The sequence below is a fragment of the Spea bombifrons genome, chromosome 5 (assembly GCF_027358695.1).
Source record: "Spea bombifrons isolate aSpeBom1 chromosome 5, aSpeBom1.2.pri, whole genome shotgun sequence".
In the NCBI taxonomy this organism is placed as follows: Eukaryota; Metazoa; Chordata; class Amphibia; order Anura; family Pelobatidae; genus Spea; species Spea bombifrons.
This window is the reverse complement of record NC_071091.1, coordinates 40,915,622-40,936,237: the sequence shown is the minus strand read 5'-3', so window position 1 is coordinate 40,936,237 and position 20,616 is coordinate 40,915,622. Positions and strand designations below refer to the sequence as shown.

Below are 20,616 nucleotides of genomic sequence, written 5' to 3'. Positions count from 1 at the left end.
TTCTAGTATAATTAAATGGTTCAGTTTTTCCTGTTTTGGGAATAGTTTAAAGTGACAGTGATCACAATTGCCAACTACGATTCATGCCTCTTTATTTAGATGTGGGGTCTGAAAAAATGTATTCATTACCTCTATGACAAAGAGAACAGACTGGTCACTGAAGTGTGAATTTCCAATGAAGTAGGTAAAAAAAAGCCTCCAAACCCTCACCCCTAATGTGTTTACAAATAAAACACAGGATGTACCTGAACTATTTAAGAAAGAAACTGTAGGAAGGAACAAAAATGATCAGAAAAATTGTATAGGAAAGTAAGAAGAAGTGGAGCTGACAGAAGCATGGCTTTAAACCTACGTTTTGCAGGTACTGGTGCATGCTTGTTAGGTCCAGTTATGACTGCTCCATTTGCAAAGACAGGTGGGTCCATAATACCATTGTCAGGTGGAGGGTAGGGTGGGGGTGGGGGAATAATTAACTGGGGTGGGCTTCGTGTGATGCCTCTTGGTGGCTTTTGTGGCACCTGTCGTCCATTACCTATGTGAAGATTAACACATGGGTTATTTGAAGTAAAGATAAATGTTAATAATTCAAACATTTCAAAAGTCAAAGAGGTACACTTTTGGTTTAAGAGGTTGTGGTTACAGACGTGGCTAAAGCGGCACGACTAATAAGATATTTCACATGACATTGTGACTTACTGATAGCTACAGTGCACTCACTAATTCACTCATATTGCGGAACTGCAAATGGTACATTAACGTTTGGTTTAAGGTGTAAGGTGATAGTGATTTTATTTAGGCAAATTTTTAAAAATAACACTCATATATGTATACACAATTTGTACTTTTTTATTAGAAGATTTGCCCCAGATGAGTCAGACATTTGCTTGTAAGACACAATTTTCACATTTTATCTTAAACCACTCCAATGTTGATGTGACCGTGTACTTGAGATCACTGTCCTGAAAAGGTCCAGGTGATGAGAAGCTTCCTTAATGCTGTAGGTTAGCATTATCATAATTCCCTGTAAAGATATAGTCATTTGAGGCATGTGCAATGTTAGGTTTGCAAAAGAGTAGCTTTAGTATTTTGGCAAAAAATCTCTCTATGTCTCACATGACAACAAAAATGTTTCCTACATCATTTTTTGGGCACTCTCATGGTTTCTTGAAAACTCTGGACATGCTGTCATTGATCATGCAGGGTCAGCCCCAAATAGGCAGCTTCAGGGAAACCAGCCCCAACCCTCCCCTTTTGCCCGATCGCTCCAATAAAAGCGATCATGCAGTTTTAACACCTTCTACTCCACGATTATGCCTATGATGCAACCGTGGTAATTTTAGGTGTTCATTTTTCCAATTTTTTTACAATATATATTTAACCTAATAGAATGGTATGTAACCACTGATTAATGACCTTTTTGACCACTAATCATTGATCAGTCTCACAATCAATTAGAAATTGAAATATGGGACCTCTACTGTGTCTGAAATGAGGCATGGACCTACAAACTGTCAAAATTCCATGTTTGAATGTAATGTGCCGCACATGACACGCAGTGCCAAAAAAAAATAAAATAAAATGCCTTAAACCACTACTGTGTTTGTATCGAATGAGTCAGTTGAAAATGAAAAAAAAAAACTTTTACTGCAATTTTAGGACAGATTGGCACTAAAGTGGTTAACCCCTTAAGGACAGAGCTGTTCTTAAAACATCTGCGGTGCTTGTGTTTAGCTGTAATTTTCTTCTCTCCTTCTCTCTCATTTAGTGTACCTACACCAATTACAATTTGTTTGTTTTTTAGAAGGGCTTTCATTAGATAGCATTATGTTGATCATATCATCTAATTTACTATAATATATATATATATATATAAAATATACAGAAAATTTGAAATTAGCACTTTCTTATTTTTAAAAACATATATAGGTGACCGCGCCCCTCACACCAAGTGAGTATAAATAATGCAAATAATACCAATTCAATGTAGCTTCAAGGAAATCCGAGCAGTATGTAAAATTCAATCATAGAACAAAGAGAAAAGAAAAAAACATCATAGTGTAGTTCATCAAAATAATTGTGTATATCTATCTATCTATCTATCTATCTATCTATCTATCTATCTATCCAACAGGCAAATTGGACCCTTACGTTTGGTGGGGCTTATTCAAGCCCATAAATCGCGTAGGGGGGTGAGCGGGAGGGATTGTTCGTCTCCCAAATATATTTCACTCTCCACTTTGGAATTTTTCAAAACTTCGCGATCCCAGAAAGAGAGCGAGAAATCGAGGTAACTACTCCCAAATTCTTCAAAGCACAGATCCGGAGGCGAGGATGGTATAAAGATGGTATAAAGATGAATACTTTAATATATAAAATAAATAATCGGACTAGCGGCAGTTTTCAAAATTACGGCGTCCCGCGTTCATCCACTGCTGCACAACCGAATGTATATCCGCAAGTAAAAGTCACGTCCTCCTTCTCCTTCTCCTCTGTCACAACGTTGAGGAAGTATAGCATGAAACGCATCGTACGTTGCACGTTGTTGGGTCATTGTCATGCTGGAATACCCATCCACGACTCATTTTCAATGCCCTGGAAAGAGGTTCTCACCCAAGATTTGATGGTACATGACCCCATCCATCATCCCTTTGATGCGGTGAAGTTGTCCTGTCCCCTTAGCAGAAAAACACCCCTAAAGCATAATGTTTCCACCTCCATGTTTGATGATGGTGATGGTGTTCTTGGTGTCATAGGCAGCATTCCTCCTCCAAACAAGAGTTGATGCCAAATAGCTAGATTTTGGTCTCATCTGACCACAACACTTTCACCCAATTCTCCTCTGAATCATTCAGATGTTCATTGGCAAACTTCAGACAGCCCTGTACATGTGCTCTTCTGAGCTAGGGGACCTTGCGGGCACTGCAGGATTTCAGTCCTTCACGGCATAGTGTGTTACCAATTGGTTTCTTGGTGACTATGGTCCCAGCTGCCTTGAAATCATTGACAAGATCCTCCCGTGTAGTTCTGGGCTGATTCCTCAACGTTCTCATGATCACTGAAACTCCACGAGGTGAAATCTTGCATGGAGCCCCAGACCGAGGGAGATTGACAGTTATTTTGTGTTTCTTCCATTTGTGAATAAACGCACTCTGTTGTCACCTTCTCTTAGCTGCATGGCGAGGGTCTTGTAGCCCATTCCAACCTTGTGTAGGTCTATAATCTTGTCCCTGAAATCCTTGGACAGCTCTTTGGTCTTGGCCACGGTGGAGAGTTTGGAATCTGATTGATTGCTTCTGTGGACAGGTGTCTTTTATACAGGTAACAAGGTGAGAATAGGAGCACTTCCTTTATGAGAGTGCTCCTAATCTCAGTTTGTTACCTGTATAAAAGACACCTGGGAGCCAGACATCTTGCTGATTGATAGGGGATCAAATACTTATTTCACTGAGTAAAATGCAAATCAATTTATAACTTACTTGAAATACGATATTCTGGATTTTTTTGTTGTTATTATGTCTCTCACTGTTCAAATAAACTTATAGACTAATCATGTCTTTGTCAGTGGGCAAATGTACAAAATCAGCGGGGGATCAAATATTTTTTTTCCTTCACTGTAGAATATGTGGGTGTTCACTAAATGAGTTAGTGGGCAATCACAGTTGAATTAAGAAAGCCAAAACCCCAAAAGTATGCACCTTTAGCAAACATATCTCACAGAATCCACATACTCCACTATTGTAGTATACAAAATAGCAATTAAAAATGATATTCTCCAGGCACAATGCTATATCAACCAATGAACCAAATTGAATTGATAATTGGGTCCAATTTCAATAGACCTGCTGCCTCAGTTTAGATTATGTCAATTTGCATATACTCCAGGATGTTATAAAGAGTGATCAGATGAATTGCAATCAATTGCAATGTCCCTCTTTGCCATGAAAATTAACTTTCATGGCATTTCAGCCCTGCCCCAAAAGGACCAGCTAACATCATGTCAGTGATTCTCTTGTTACCACAGGTGAGATTGTCGTGGACAAGGCTGGAGATCACTCTGTTATGCAGAGTAAATTCAAATAACTGACTGGAAGCTTTAAAATCATTGCTTTGCAGAAAAAGGGGTTAACAGGCAAGGATATTGCTGCTAGTAAGATTGCACCTAAATCAACCATTTATCGGAACACCACGAACTTCAAGGAGAGAGGTTCAATTGTTGTGAAGAATGCTTTAGGGGGCGCTGTCAGGGTCCATCCATGCTGCGGAGCTGCATTTCTCTGATTTTTCCTGTCTCGCTATGGTTCACACTTTGCTGTAATCCATTCCTGGATTTCCATATTGTCTGTTCTGTGCTTCTATTCCTTGATTCCGGCTTTGCTCTTTGCTTCAGCTCTGTTTCCTTTATAAGGTGTGCCCCACCCTTTTGTCATGTGTGTCTCAGTCTGCAGTCTAAAGGTATGTCCTTCTTGGTTCTGTGTTTAGGTTCAATGTTTAGTTTTATTTGTATTTGTAAATCAGTAGGCAGGGTTTAGTGCTAGGACCCACCGAATATCGGAGTACTTTGGCATTGTGGTGGGCTAAGCATACTATGGCTATAAGATGCGACGGAATCTCCAATTGTTATCACATAGTCCTAGGCTAGTTCATGTATTCATGTTTGTCTGTCTCTTATGCGCCTTTGCCCTCTCTTCCCTGAATCATCTGAGGATTCCGGCTCCTCACTCCATCCCCTGTGTTCCTTGCCTCTGTTGTTCCCTGTCCTCTGTTGTGTCCTATATATGTATGTCTTGTCTGGCTATGTTCATTGCTTGGTCTCCCTGTTCCTTGCTCTGTCCCCCTTGCTCGCTCTGTTTCTGCTGTTATCCTGCTTAGCTTCTGTACTCCCAGCCTGCACATTCGTCTGTAGAGCTGTGTCTCATACCTGCTCCAGGGTGTCCGCAGTATATCACTTTGTTTTGTACTGGACAACATCTCCTGCTATGTCAGGGCCCTGGTATGTGGGCACACAACCCTAGATGCCCACCTGGGAGAGTGCAGTCGCCCTGCACCAGGCCCTGTCCATCTCCGCTACTGCGTAATACCTCTTGAACTCCATCTTTAGGCGCCTGTATGGACCCGGTTCCTGACAGGCGCCAATGAAAGTCCAGCAAGCGCTAGGACCGTCTCCTACAGTTGATTCAGCTGTGAGATCAGGGTTCCACCAATGCAGAGCTTGCTCAGGAATGGCAGCAGGTAGGTGTGAGACCATCTGCATGCACAGTGAGGTCTTTTGGAGGATGGCCTGGTGTCAAGAAGAGTAGCAAAGATGCCACTTCTCTCCAGGGAAAAACAACAGGGACAGACTGATATTCTGCAAAAAAGGTACATGGATTTGACTGCTGAGGACTGGGGTAAAGGCATTTTCCCAGAAGCTTATCTGGAGAAGACAGGGTGAGCGCTACCATCAGTCCTGTGTCATGCCAACAATAAAGCACCCTGACCATTCATGTGTGGGGTTGCTTCTCAGTCAATGGAGTGGGCTCACTCACAATTTTGCCCAAGAACACAGCCATGAATAAAGAATGGCATCAATGCTTAAACAGCAACTTATCTCAACCATCCAAGCACAGTTTGGTGATGAACAATGCCTTTTCCAGCACGATGGAGCACCGTGCCATAAGGCAAAAGTGATAACAAAGTGGCTCAGGGAACAAAACATTGAAAATTTGGATCCATGGCCAGGAAACTCACCAGACCTTAATGCCATTGAGAACTTGTGGTCAATCCTCAAGAGGCAGGTGGACAAAAAAAACCCTACAAATTCCAAGCATTGATTATGCAAAAATGGGCTGCCATCAGTCAGAATGTGGCCCAGAAGTTAATTGACAGTATGCCAGGGTGGATTGCAGAGGTCTTGAAAAAGAAGGGTGAGCACTGCAAATATTGACTCTTAATGTAATTGTCAATAAAAGCCTTTGACTTAAAATGCTTGTAATTATACTTCAGTATACCATAGTAACATCTGACAAAAAATACCTAAAAAACATTTGGAAGCAGGAAGGCTTTCTGAGGGCTGAAAGTAGCAAGGATGGCAGTGCAGCAAACTGACAGTCAACAACGTTGGTGAAGCCTGTGTGTTAGTACAAGTGACATCTTGTTAGTAAGAGCTCAGGTTTTTTTTGCTGCCTGTTAAATTGCACTGTACAATAAAGTGTCTGCGTTCACTTTATGCACCCAAACGGTGTTGCTGTAATGCCTCGTTGTCGAGGCATTTAGCAACACTGAGATCGGCATCAGGGGATGGTGATAAAATGTATGCATTCAAAGAGTTCAAATACCAGCATTTAAACTACCCTGGAGTGTCTAGTTTTCAAAAATATATGGTTTTATAGGGCACACTGAATTGGCCAAGCTCAAAGAAATACGAAAAATACGAAATAGGACATGGGCAGTGGATCACCAAAAGTTCAACATCAAAAATGAGTTTGCCCCCAAACAGCCAGGCATAGACGGGTGGTATACCTGCACTCGGGAGATGTTGCTGAATACATATTGAGGTGTTGTGTGACAGTGGCATATACCAGGAGCTATAAATTTATACCTACGTGTGTGGGAAAAAATACACACAAAAAATACTAATGCAAACTTTGACAAAGGCTGGTGGTAGAATTAGTGCATGCAAATACTTAAAATAACAGCATTTGACATACCCTGAAGTGTCTAGTTTTCAAAAACATATGGTTTTATTGGGCACACTGAATTGGCCAGGCTCAAAGATGTACCAAATAGGGTATGGGCAGTGGCTCACCGAATAAATTCAACACTGAAAAACGCGCATGCCTCAGTGTACTCAGGAGATGTTACTGAACACATATTGGTGTGTTGTACGACAGTGACATATACCAGGACCTGTTAATTCATACATGAAGTAAAATGTGTGTGGGGAAAAAAACCAAAAAAAATTACTACCACAAAGTTTGACAAAGACTGATGGTAGAATTGGTGCATGGAAATAGTTAAAATACTAGCATTTGACATACCCTTGGGTGTTTAGTCTTCAAAAACATATGGTTGGTGGGGTAAATTGCATTGGCCAGCTTTAAAGATACCCAAAATGGCACATGGGGAAAAAATTCTAATATTTGGAAAAATGGTTTTGAAATAGCAAAACGCTACTTGTACCCCATAACGTGCAGAAAAAAGCAAACAAAAACGTAAAACACTGGGTATTTCTAAACTTAGGACAAATAGTAGAATTTATATAGCAGGTTTTTTCATCACTTTTATAGATGAGTAAAAGTCAGAAAATGTCCCTTTTTTCTTAATTGTTCACCAAATTATATAATTTTTTTTATAGTATAGTAGTCTCTGTGACTGACTACCACATTGAAGTATTACAGATACACCTAGTGATTTCATGTTTAAATTACTAGCTGTAAAATAACTGCTTAAAAACCAATATTAATCCATATCATCCTACTGCATCTCTTCAGCTACAATTTTATTGGATTTGGTTTAACACACTGGTATTCTAAATTAAAAGTTAGATAGATTTATAGATCTGATCCTATAATTACCATTTTCATTTTTTTCCAAAAACGTACAAGCCTATTGTAGCGGTAATTGGGAAATTAGGTGAAGGCCTTTCTGAGCTTGTACATTTTTATTTACAGTTGATTGTTATTCAACTTTGTCTTACCTTAAAAACACCACTGATTTCTTACATTACTTGCCAGCCCACCTTGTTCATCATGATGGATGTGGCATCCTTATGTTATTCTATTCCTTATGATAAGGAATTCAGGCAATAGAGCTTTTCCCAAAACCTTCATGACGTTCCATGCAGTCAAGAAAAAAAGCAGAGCAAATATCTATTATGATAGCATGGAACATAATGAAGAAAGTAGAGGTGAGCACAGGAGCAGTGCAGGGGACTGTCTCACATTCAAGGAAGTCCTCGGGAACTGCATTTCAAACTTTCTGTGCAGAAAGCCTTGCGCAGTTGCACGAAACATTCATTATGAATAGATGCACTGCATTCTAAATGAATGGCATGGTGATGCTCCATTCATGTAAAGTGAGTGAGGCTGATTGGTAGAAGACCAATCAGTAGCCTCAGTAAAGTAAAAAAAAAAAAGGTTTAACAAATACAAATGTCTAACAAAAAATATACAAATAATAAAGATAAAAAAAACTACACCCACTTTTATAGAATTGTTTGTATAATGTATTATCATTTAACCCTTTATTTTCTGTGTGCTGTTGATCAGTGAAATGCAGTATGTAGTGTGCCCTTTAGATTGTAAAGAAAAACTATATATAAACATATGTGGGGTATTTCTGTAATCTGGAGATGTAGATGAATACATTTTGGTGGGTTTCTCTGAAGTTACATGTAATCTGTGCAAACAATCCTAAAAAACATGAAAAGTTTGATGGAAAAAAGCAACATTACGCCTCCCTTTGCCATGGATTTGTGGCCAACTAGCTGCATGATAAGTGTCCAAGTGCTCCTAGTGCATAACCCTGAGTTGTCTTCTCTCTAAAAATATTTGCTTTGGTGGGAATATTTTGAGCTGGTAAACATTCCCAAATGAGACATCACAAAATACACTTTGAAAATTTCAAGTTTGGAAAAGGGAACAGGCATGTTCCATTTTGTGTCCCACAACTTACGACAAATAAACAAACAAACCTAGCCAAATTCAGGAAACATTATAATGGTATTTTGAAGATTACAATATAGTAAAATATTTTTCAACATTTTTAGTATAGTATAGTAGTTTGAAAAAAGACCACTGTCCATCAAGTTCCACCTTTCACACATACCTACCTCTAAAGTTGATCCAAAAGAAGGAAAAAACCCTACTTGAGACAATTACCAATTGTGACGCAACAGGGAAAAAACTTCATTCTTGATTCCATAGTGGCAATGGGATTACTCCAATGGTGTCTCCAGGCCAAGTCCTCTATTGGTCGTTTTGCACCAGGCTTTTAAAAGTCTGTACGAGTGACTCTATTGGTCGCCAGCAGGGGGCTCATCTGCCATCAACCAATAAAGTGCAGAGTTTCTCGTACGGACCTTTAAAAGTAATTTAGATGAAGACATCTCAAAGTCAACAATTTGGTTGGCACACAAACCAGTTATAAGCGGGATATGCCTAGCTCAATCATCCAGGATAAAAAAGAAATCAAAAGAGAAATTACATAATTTACAAGTCCAGCTATACAATCTGACTATTAAACATAAATGTAACCCCACACCTCAAGTAAATTCCCAACTGGAAGAAATCAAAAAGAACAATAAATTACATGAAGAAAAAACAATATATATAATAGGCAAATTAAAAGAAAGATATTATGCAGGGAACAACAAAACAGGGAAAATGCTAGCACATAAATTGAGAAAAAAGGAGGCCCACACCTCTATTCCTTACTTAAAAGATAACAGTGATACTAAACAATACAAACCTTCCAAAATGGCTGAAATATGCTTAGAATTTTATTAAAAAACTGCACAATAAGACTCGAGAGAGGATTACCAACCATCTTCCCATGAAATTAATGAATTTTTAAATAAAATACAATTACCCCAAATAAAAGAATCTCATATAGAAATACTACCAAACAAAATAACAAAGGAAGAAATTGAAAAAGCGATCTCAGATATGCCAACAGGTAAATCACCAGGACCTGACGGATTTACAAGTTCTTACTATAAAACTTTCAAATCCATTTTAATCCCTAATTTATTGAATTGTTACAGAGAACTGCAATCCTTTCATTTGATACCTCAGGATATGAATAGAGCATTCATTGTAACCTTACCAAAACCGGCAAAACACCGACAACTTGTGGCAATCTTCGCCAAAATTATACGCCAAAATTTTAGCAAACAGACTAGCCAAAGCTCTCCCCAGTTTGATTAATTTAGACCAGGTAGGATTCATCAAAGACAGACAAGCCCCTGATGCCACAAGACGGATCATAGATCTCAAAGACCTAAGTAATAGAAAAAAGTTGGATGCCTTCTCTTATCACTGGATGTAGAGAAGGCATTCGATAGATGAATAATGTAAGGTAATGTTACCAAACCAAATAAAATCTCAATGTTTGCAGATGACATCATGCTAACTCTTCAAAACCCTATTGACTCCCTACCTCACCTAATTGATGACCTTAAAATGTTTAACAAAGTATCATATCACAAAATAAACAACAACAAATCCCAAGCATTAACTTTAAACCTAGATACAAAAACGAAATCCTTACTGCATGAGTCATACAATTTTGATTGGCGAAAAAGCAACTCGAAATATCTGGGTATTGATCTTTATAGAAATACAACAAGCATAGCGGGCAACAATTTAAAAAATGTATGGAAAAATGTCCAAGCGGATATAAGAAGATGGAAAGGTTTTAACCTTTTATGGTTTGGAAGAAATTCAGCAATTAAAATGAATATAATACCAACAATTCTTTACCTTTTAAGAACAATTCCTCTAAAATTTCCAGTCAAACTCCTTAAAACCATAAATAGATACATTAGAGGAAAAAAACCCCCCTAGAGTCAGTATGTCAACTTTATATAGACATACACTCAAAGGAGGTATGGGGATTCCTAATGTTTTACTATATCACAAGGCGACCATATTATCTCAACTAGTCTTATTCCTCTCAAACCCTAAAAGAAATAGGTGGAAAGAAATAGAAGAAAATCCTCTAAGCTATCCTATAGTTTCACATGTCATGTGGGCAAACAACATCCCAATCAAACCTAAAGCAACCATGCCAACATTAACTTATGCATTAAAAACATGGATAACATTTTTAAAATCCTTCAATTTGGAAAACAATCTGTCAAAGATAGCCCCAATACAAACTCTACACCTTAATATACCTGGGTTAAACATCGCAAACTGGGTATTATGTAAGATAAATTCAATTTCTTAAATAATAGACACCTCAAAAAAACTGAAATCTTTTTAATGAGGAAAGAGTTTAATCTTCGCCCCAGAGAAATTTTTAACTATTTCAAAATAAAAAATTACTTTCTTTCATTAGAAAGAAAGACTCACTAGCTTTCATACAGAGATTTTCTAATATACAAATTGCTTTTATGGAATCGAAACTAAACAATTTAACAGATATAAAAGGGTTAGTATCTTTTATGTATTAACAATTGTTAACTAATACTTTTACAGTCAAAATGAAATTTTTAGACCATTGGGCAACAGAAATAAAACAAACAATAGATGACGAACAATGGGATCAATCGTTTGCTTTACTGAAAGGCTATCTACTACTATCAGAACTTCATGCTAAAATACTTTATAGGTGGCACTACACACCTGAGAAATTGAACACATTCTATCCCCAAAGACCGAATTTATTTTGGCGGAAATGCAACCAAATTGGTACTCATCTACATATATTTTTGGTCCTGTCCACAAGTATATCGAATCTGGTCTCAATTATTCAAACACATGAGTGAAATCCTAAAAATCCAGGATTCCAATTGATCCAAAGATCGGGATTTTGGGAATCTATCCGCATTATATACCACACAACTTTAGTAAACTTTTAAATATAGCTTTTATGCTTTTTAAACAATTTTTAGCTAAACTATGGAACTCAGAGGAGCTTCCAACCATACCAATGATCATCAAAAGAACGGGAGAAACTAGAAAAATGGAATTGGCTTTTCATATGGACAACCAGACAATGAGCAATAAAATATGGGAAAACTTTCCATCAAAGGAGCATGATTAAAATAAATAAATAACATATTCATAAAATCAATTCATTATCCCTAGCTATACTTCATCAAATATCATTAAGTTGAGGGTTAGAATAAAGATGACACATATACATAGATAAACCACCTCATATCGCAGCAATGACTACACTCCTTGGAAATATAATTTATCCATACTCGTGTTTAGGATCAATCCATAAATATCTGAAAACCTACACAACTTTCACCATAATGGTTGTTTTTGTTATACTTTAATTTTTCCTTTGGTTTTCTTTTACACTTTCTTATAATTTTGTTCCTTTTATCTTCGCAACTGATTATCTTGAAATATTCAATTTTTATGTTGTGTTGTATTTTTGGCATTATGATGTATTTACTCTGTAAACGGAGTATCGAGGTCACATAGAATGAAATGATCTCGGTGTTCCCTTGACCTTGTAGTATCTTTGTCATTAACCAACACATTTCTTTATTCTATAACAGAGTTTGATATACATGCAAAAAATAAATCTTTGATCAAAACTCTCCAATAAAAACTTATTATATAAAAAACCCCCAAAAAACTGTCATCTCTGAAAATGTGTAAAAAAACTAATTACCCTACTGCTTCCACAGGAATTAAGATGCTAAGTAGCAGACAAGTGCTGCTAATCAAAAGCCCTAGATGAATTGATCATAAAGTCATACAGAAAATGATTACTTCATGTTATTGCTGCTAAAGGTGGTTCTACAAGCTAATGAATCATAAGGTGCACTTAGTTTTTCCCACATGGCTGCTCTATTTAGGCTTTATTTTTGCTGAATAAATCATGACACGGTGTATTATGTCATGTGTTGTTGTGTTGCTAAGGAACAGACGATTGTCATTACGTCCTGACATGTAAAAACATAGAATTCAAAGAGGGTGTCCTTGCACACGACTGTATAGATTTACGCGTAAAGTTGTCACCCTAAACATACAATTCGCACAATACCAATTAGTCAATTTTTATTGGTTGCATAGGAACTGTCCATATTTATCTACTTACAAGGTACAAGCTATAGATTTAGGTGCACAGCATCCATTTTCTTCAATATTAATTGCTGTATGAATTAACAACAATATTGAATTTTTATATGATTAGATTTTTTGTATATACTAAAAATGTATTAAATTCTTAAGATTTTATATTTCCGTTATCCTGTCCACTTTCTTACTCTAGCGCCCACACGCAACGTTACTATTACAAGCTATATATTTCCTCCATATATTTTCGGATACAGTCTCATCATACTGTCATGGAAGCCTATAATAGCTGAGGGGTCTTTGTTGTTAAGCATAAATGAAAAGATGAGTTATCTATAAATTCCTCCAAATGGGGTGCATATACATGTGAAGAAAAAAGAAACTGTAATAAAGCTTGAAAAAAACAGGGGTTTGTAATAGCTTTATAATGGTTAAAGCAATGTATTTCCACAGCTCTGTAAAGAAAGGTAGAGCCAAATGGCACAGAATCACCATCCATCAGGGCCGGTCTGGGAATGAAAAGCAGCCCTGTAAACATTTGGAGACCAGCCCCATATAGTTTATCTCGCGGTCGAGCTCTTATACCCACACGCACCCCTTATACATACGCGAGTCACACTATTTGCCATACAAATAACTTAGACATAATGGAATCAAAACATTTGCTACTGCAAATTTTTTTATTTGAAAAAGTTCCATTTTATTCAGTTGAACAAAACAGTGATCACATTATTCTTCACGATATTCTTGTAAGAAACTTTTATTTCTTTATTCATATTTAATAAAAGCTATGATTTTTTGTTTTTATTTCCTTTTATTTGCCAACCTGCACCCCCAGTTATGTACTGGAGTCAAGCTATCAGACAGTTTCAAATCAGTGGTCATGCCATCAGATGCTTTTTGTTTAGATTAGCAAAGGGTGTATAAGAACTGCAAACGTGAGTGGATTAGGCAGAGTTCTCACACAAATATATCTCCCTACAAAATTATTAGGGCTGCAACTAACGATTATTTTAATAATCGATTAGTTGGCCGATTATTTTTTCGATTAATCGATTAATCGGATAAAAAAAATGAATGTAAATTTTTCATTTAAAATAATTTACTAAACAAATAATGTTAAATACAAACAGCAGAATAAAAAAACTTTGATAATACATTTCTTGTCTTTATTTCCCAACCAGCCCCCCAATATATGCACATTTGAGCCCAGGCTTGCTACGCTGCCTCCCAGACATGCCATGCTGCCCCCCCACATATGCCACGCTGCCTACCACAGCACTCCATGCTGCCTCCCACATATATCACACCACGCTGCCTCCCACATCTGCCACTCCACGCTGCCTCCCACATATGCCACTCCACGCTGCCTCCCACATCTGCCACGCCACGCTGCCTCCCACATCTGCCACTCCACTCTACCCCCCACATGCCACTGTGCCTGATACGCCTTATACCCCCTGAAACACCACTCCATCCTCCCCAGACATGCCACCCTGCCCTCCCCACATATGCCACGCCATGCTGCCTCCCACATCTGCCACTCCACGCTGCCTCCCACATCTGCCACTGTGCCTGATCCGCCTTATATCCCCTGATACCCCACTCCATCCTCCCCAGACATGCCACCCTGCCTCCCAGACATGCCACTTCTCTACCCCCAGATATGCCACTCTACCCCCAGATATGCCTTATACACCCTGATACACCACTCCGTCCTCCCCAGACATGCCACACTGCCCTCCCCACATATGCCTTATATACTGTATATGCCTTATACCCCCAGATATGTCACTTCACTGCCCTCAGGATTTAGATTCCCCTAAATTAACCCTAAACTCCCCATTAACCATAACTGCCCCTAAATTAACCCTTAACACCCCCTTAACCACAGCATCCCCTAAATTAACCCTAAAGACCCCATCAACCACAGCATCCCCTAAATTAACCCTAAACACACCATTAACCACAACTGCCTCAAATTAACCCCAAACACCCCATTAACCACAGCTGCTCCTAAATTAACCCTAAACACCCTATTAACATAACTGCCCCTAAATTAACCCTAAACACCCAATTAACCATAACTGCCCCTAAATTAACCCTAAACACCCCACTAACCATAACTGCCCCTAAATTAACCCCCACTTTCAGTAGCCCAAATATATATATATATTACATACATATATACATATATATATATATATATATATATATATATATATTCACACATACACTATATATACATATACTTACAGTTAGATGAGTGTCACAGCCATGTGGTTCTGGCCTGGAGAAGGAAGGGGCGGGGCCAGTTGTCACAGTGATTACAGGGAGGGGGAGTAAGTAGGAGCTGCTGCTGTGAGACGGTGAGTCAGACTAAACGGATTATATAATGAGGGGGATTTTTCAGAGCGTTTGCTCTGAAAAAACCCTCATTTTATAATCGATAATAATCGATTCAACTAATCGATAATGAAATTCGTTGCCAACGAATTTCATTATCGATTATTATCGATTTTATCGATTAGTTGTTGCAGCCCTAAAAATTATATAAATTTATTAAACAAATTAAAGGTAAATATCTGCTCATAGCCAGCAAATTACATTTTCTAACATTTCTGTAGGGCTGCAACTAACGATTATTTTAATAATCGATTAGTTGGCCGATTATTTTGTCGATTAATCGATTAATCGGATAAAAAAAATACATTATTTTAAATTGAAGAAAAATTTCAATAAAAAACGTACAATTTACACTTTCATCTCTTTATTGCAATGGCCTCTCTCTATTCACCTTCTTATTTTACTGACATAATAATAAAAGCTACAAGAACCCAAACACGGTGTTTCTCAAACTAGGTTTTAATACAAAGTTATTAGTAAATATTAATTCATATGTTAACTATTTTTCATATTTAATAAAAACTGAGAAAAAAGCCTTGTTTAAATTTTTTTATTTACCAAACTGCCTCCAGTCATGCACATCTGACCCCCAGCTTGCCACTCTGCCCCCATATAAGCCTTATACCTCTTATATGCCAGATTCCACTGTGCCCCCTGATATGCCTTATACTCCTTATATGCCAGTGATATGCAACTGAGCCCCCTGATATACCTTTTACCCCCAGATTTGTTTTATGCCCCCTGATATGCCTAATATCGATATGTCTTATACCCCCTATATGCCACTGAGCCCCCTGATATACCTTTTACCCCCAGATATGTTTATGCCCCCCTGATATGCCTAATATCCATATGCCTTATACCCCCTATATGCCCTAAAAATTCATAATACCCCCCATACACCACTATAACTCACCCATACACTACTCTGGTTCCTCCCCCTCCCATACACCACTCTGGCTCCTCCCCCTCCCATACACCACTCTGGCTCCTCCCCCTCTCATACTCCACTCTGCCTCCTCCCCCCTCCCATACACCACTCTGCCTCCTCCCCCGCCCATACATCACTTTGGCTCCTCCCCTCCCATACATCCCTTTGCCTCCTCCCCTCCCATATACAACTCTGCCTCCTCCCCTCCCATACATCACTTTGGCTCCTCCCCCTCCCATACACCACTCTGGCTCCCCCCCTTCCCATACTCCACTCTGCCTCCTCCCCCTCCCATACATCACGTTGGCTCCTCCCCCTCCCATACATCACTTTGCCTCCTCCCCCCTCCCATACTCCACTCTGCCTCCTGTGAACCTCCGTTTTTGACAAGACACCAGGGAGCCGGGTATAGAGGCAGAGTGGCGTATGAGAGGGGGAGGAGCCAGAGTGGTGTATTGGAGGGTGGCTCCCATACACCTCTCTGACTCCTCCCCCCCTCCCATACACCGCTCTGCCTCTCTACCCGGCTCCGTTACTGAAGGCACTTTCACTGCAGCTTCATAGAAGCCACAGTGTAAGTGAAGGGCAGTAACGGAGTCTGTCTGTGCGATGCAGACCCTCTGGGGGGTCTGCATCGCACAGACAGACTCCGTTACTCACCTTCACTTACACTGAGGCTTCTATGAAGCTGCAGGGAAAGTGCCTGTCAGTAACGGTGCCGGCGCTCTCACTGAAGACCTACCAGTTACAAACCCTGCCTGATCTTTATGGATCAGTTTAGGAAGGACCAGTTTCAATCTCTGAGCTAGGATTCCTGCTTAGATCTTAACATCTGAATTTAATAGGGCTATAGGTCTTTAGCTAGAAATCTCTTCTGGGTATTTTTCTGGTTTTAAGATAGGTATAATAATGGCCCTTAGTAACTCAGCAGGAACAGCCCCTATATCCATAAATGCATTCAATTCAAGGCAGAGGTCAGCTGGTGGGCTATTTCTTTTATAAAAAGTTTGGAATTGTATCCGTCTGGGCCCGGTGATTTTTTTAAATTTCAATGCTTCGATTCTATCCTTTATTTCTTCTATTGTTATAGTTCTATTTAGGTCAGTTAAGCTCTCCTTTGTGAGTTTGGGGAAAGTCCTAGTACTAAAGTAGTTTTTTTTATCTCAACTTCTGAGCTTGTCTGTGTATACAAACGCCTCTCCTGTCTGTCTAAGGGCCAACAAAGTTTCACCGTTGTGGACTATCTTTGATTTTATTTCTAGCCCTTTTGTTCTTTAATAAATTAGACAGCATCCTACTAGCTCTGTTTCCTTGATAGTATCTATTTACATTCAGAGAGTTCAGAGGTTTATTTGCTTTTTCTCTAAGTAGTTGATTTATCTTGTTTCTAAGTTGTCCTATCTTTTCTGTTAGCTGAATTGATGGTGCTTTTTTTGTTTTCAACATTCAGCTGATGTAGAGTAATATACAGTTCTGAAAGGGGTGCTTCTGCCGCTTTTTTTGCCTGAGCTCCTAATTTAATAAAATGGCCCCTAATGACGGCCTTAAACGCACACCAGAGAGTACCAGCTGATATATCCTCTGTGTGATTTTTTACCTCCAGAAATGCCTTATACCCCCTATATGCCACTTTCCCTACAGAAATGCCTTATACCCCTATATGCCACTCTGGATATAGATCAGAGCACCGGTGCGCGGAATTCTCTCTTACAGTCGGGGGTGCACACAGACAACCCCTGCTGCTAACCGCACCTCCTTCTGGCTGCAGCGGAAGTTGCCTACGAGACGGAGACGAGACGTCTACCTGTGCCCGGACAACACACCGGGAGTCAAAAGCAATTTCTGTAGGCAGTGTGCTCTATGAAATTCCTTTTAACCCTTTAATGCCTCTCTGCCTCTAGAAATGCCTTTTAACTCTCTATATGCCATCTGCCTCCTGAAATGCCTTATACCTTCCTATATGCCACTCTGCCCCATAATATGCCTTTTAACCCCCTAAATGCCAGAATGACATATAGGGGTATAGGGCATTTCTGGAGGCAGAGTGGCACATAGGGGGTCAAAAGGCATATCATGGGGCACAGTAGCATACAGAGGGTTAAAAGGCATATCATGGGGCACAGTGGCATATAGAGGGTTAAAAGGCATATCACGGGGTACAGTGGCATATCCGGGGTATAAGGCATTTCTGGGGCAAAGTGGCAAGCCTGGGGGCAGATGTGAATAATTGGGGGGGCAGATTGGAAAATAAAAGGAAATAAAAACAAAATATTTTTCTCAATCATAGCTTTTATTAGAAAAAAATAGTTTACATAAATTAACATTTACAGGTCGTCTTATATTCAGGCTTTTTCTTTTTTTCCTAAATTAATATTCAGATTATGGAGGGTCGTTTTATAATCAGGGTTGTCTTATAATCGAAATGGTTTGCTGGGGTAAATTGAATTAACCAGCTTCAAAGGCCCACTTCAAAGAGGCAGCAGGACCAGATGTCAAAGTCTGAAGTTAAAAAATGTGCACTTCCTAATTGAAACCTTTTAACCCCCAAACAACCCGACAAACCCATGCATTTGGGTATCAATGTATGTTGCTGAACACATATTGACATACCAGGAGCTGTACATCCATACAGGGCCGTACTAGGAATGAAGAGCAGCCCTGGAAACATTTGGAGACCAGCCCCATATAGTTTATCTCGCGGTCGAGCTCTTGTACCCACACGCACCCCTTATACATACCTGAGTCACACTATTTGCCATAGAAAATAACTATAAAACATTCTTTTTATCACAATATTTGTATTAAAATGCCAGAAAGGAAAAGTGTTAAAAGGCCCTAATAAATGAAATACATTAGACATAATGGAATCAAAACACTTGCTACTGCAAAAACTTTTGGCTATTAATACCACCACAACTGTGCTAGCGCTGCATCATCCAATGAATATCTCATCCCATCAAAGTGGTCTGCGGTCCTTTTGTATTATTTAATTTTAAAATTTAATGAAGGCAAACCCCCTTCCCTTGAATATAGGTCTGCTTTCCCAGGTACTCACTGGGGAGTGATGCCGCCTGCATCCCCTCCCTGGTGTTCCTGATGCAGCTGGGGAGATGGGCCGGCTACGCCATCTCCAAGGCACTCATCCACCGCTGGGGAGTGATGCCGCCTGCATTCCCTCCTTGGTCTTGGTACTCTTGCTGCTGCTGGGGAGTGAGGCCGGGTTCTTTCGCTCCCAGACTTGTGAGCTGCCGCTGAGGAGCGCCTTCTCCCAGGCCCTCATTCTGTCGCTGGGGAGTGCTGATGCCTGCAACCACTCCCTGGTGCTCCAGCTGCTGCTGGGGTGATGGGCCGGCTGACGCATTTCCCTGGGTCCCAGTAACCGTTGCAGGTGCGGGGCAGAGGCCAGTGGCGCTGTTGTCAGAGCTTCAGCTGGTGGTTGCGGCTCTGGGCCAACTGCCCAACATTCCAGGGACCCAGGTTTGGAGACCGCAGTCCCATCCTCTACCATAGTCTCTGGGGCTGCATGGTTGGAACTTACAAGGTTGCTGTGGTCTGGCTCAGGAAACAGGGAAGGCAGCAGGCAGAGGCCAGCGGCACTCTGCCCCAATGGCAGATCTTCTGCTGGGTGGGTGCTAGTGGAGACCGCAGTCCCATCCACTACACCCAGAAAACTTTCTTCCTTTTGCTGGGAAGGGAAGCCAATTGCATGCCCTCCAGGACCAACATCCTCCGATGTAAAATCAGTTGAATCCACAATCTCTGGATCCGGTTGTGGTGTAAAGTCACATAGCTCCGGTATCAGATCTGGGTTAGCTGCCCAGTATCCCTGTGACTCAGGGGTGGAGACTGCAGTTCCATCCACCCTGCCTGGGTCAACATCCTCAGATGACCACTCCATAACATCCACAAAATCCATGGACACTGGGGCATTCTGTTGAATACGGTCGAACAGTTTTTTTATATGCCTTCTCCAGTTCCCACTCCTGTGTAATTAAAAAGTTTAAATCACGTCTTACTCCTAGTGCATCTGGGAGGTCCAACTCTCTGAAATCCCGGATGTCCTCAATCCGTCACTCCGCAGTATTGCCGAACTCCGGATCCTCCTGAAGGCTATCTTATAATAATCCCAGGTCACCAAAGTCATAGCCCTCTGGAGAACATTATTTTGCAGTTCCCCAATATGCTTGCTCTGCATGCCACTGCAGAGCCCGATACCGATTTTCCAGCTCTACCTCCTGTTGGACCAGTTTGTCCAATTCGGATACCCATTGCTCCTGGGGTTGCTGTCCCAGGAATGACATCCGTAGTTCCCGCTGGTCTCTAATCCTTTGTTCGGAGCTTGGAAGACACTAACCCCGCAGTATAACAACCTCCTGGAGGGCCACCTGCCATAGTCACCCTCAAACCAGTTGCCTCAGTTTCTGGTATAGTTCTGTAGGCAGAGCTGTGGTGTAGCAGGAGAGAATGACCCACAGTAGCCCCTGGAATTCTCATGTCACATCCATGTCTTTGTCAAGGCGACCGAAGTCTGCAGTCCTG

The 20,616-nt window shown here is 40.1% G+C and overlaps 1 protein-coding gene and 1 long non-coding RNA gene across 7 annotated transcripts in view; one reads left to right on the top strand and one right to left on the bottom strand.

Annotated features, from left to right (window-relative positions):
- Positions 1–20,616, bottom strand: part of COBL (cordon-bleu WH2 repeat protein) — a 318,027-nt gene that overhangs the window by 55,030 nt on the left and 242,381 nt on the right. For 5 of the 6 annotated variants that reach the window (XM_053468136.1, XM_053468135.1, XM_053468132.1 and 2 more), the window contains one exon: positions 353–532. The exons of the other annotated variant lie outside the window; for it this stretch is intronic. In XM_053468136.1, the coding sequence (XP_053324111.1) occupies positions 353–532 (180 nt within the window). The remainder of the gene's footprint in view (positions 1–352; positions 533–20,616) is intronic. 6 annotated transcript variants of the gene reach the window in all.
- Positions 1–20,616, top strand: part of LOC128497908 (uncharacterized) — a 107,749-nt gene that overhangs the window by 9,854 nt on the left and 77,279 nt on the right. The gene's annotated exons all lie outside the window — the stretch shown is intronic.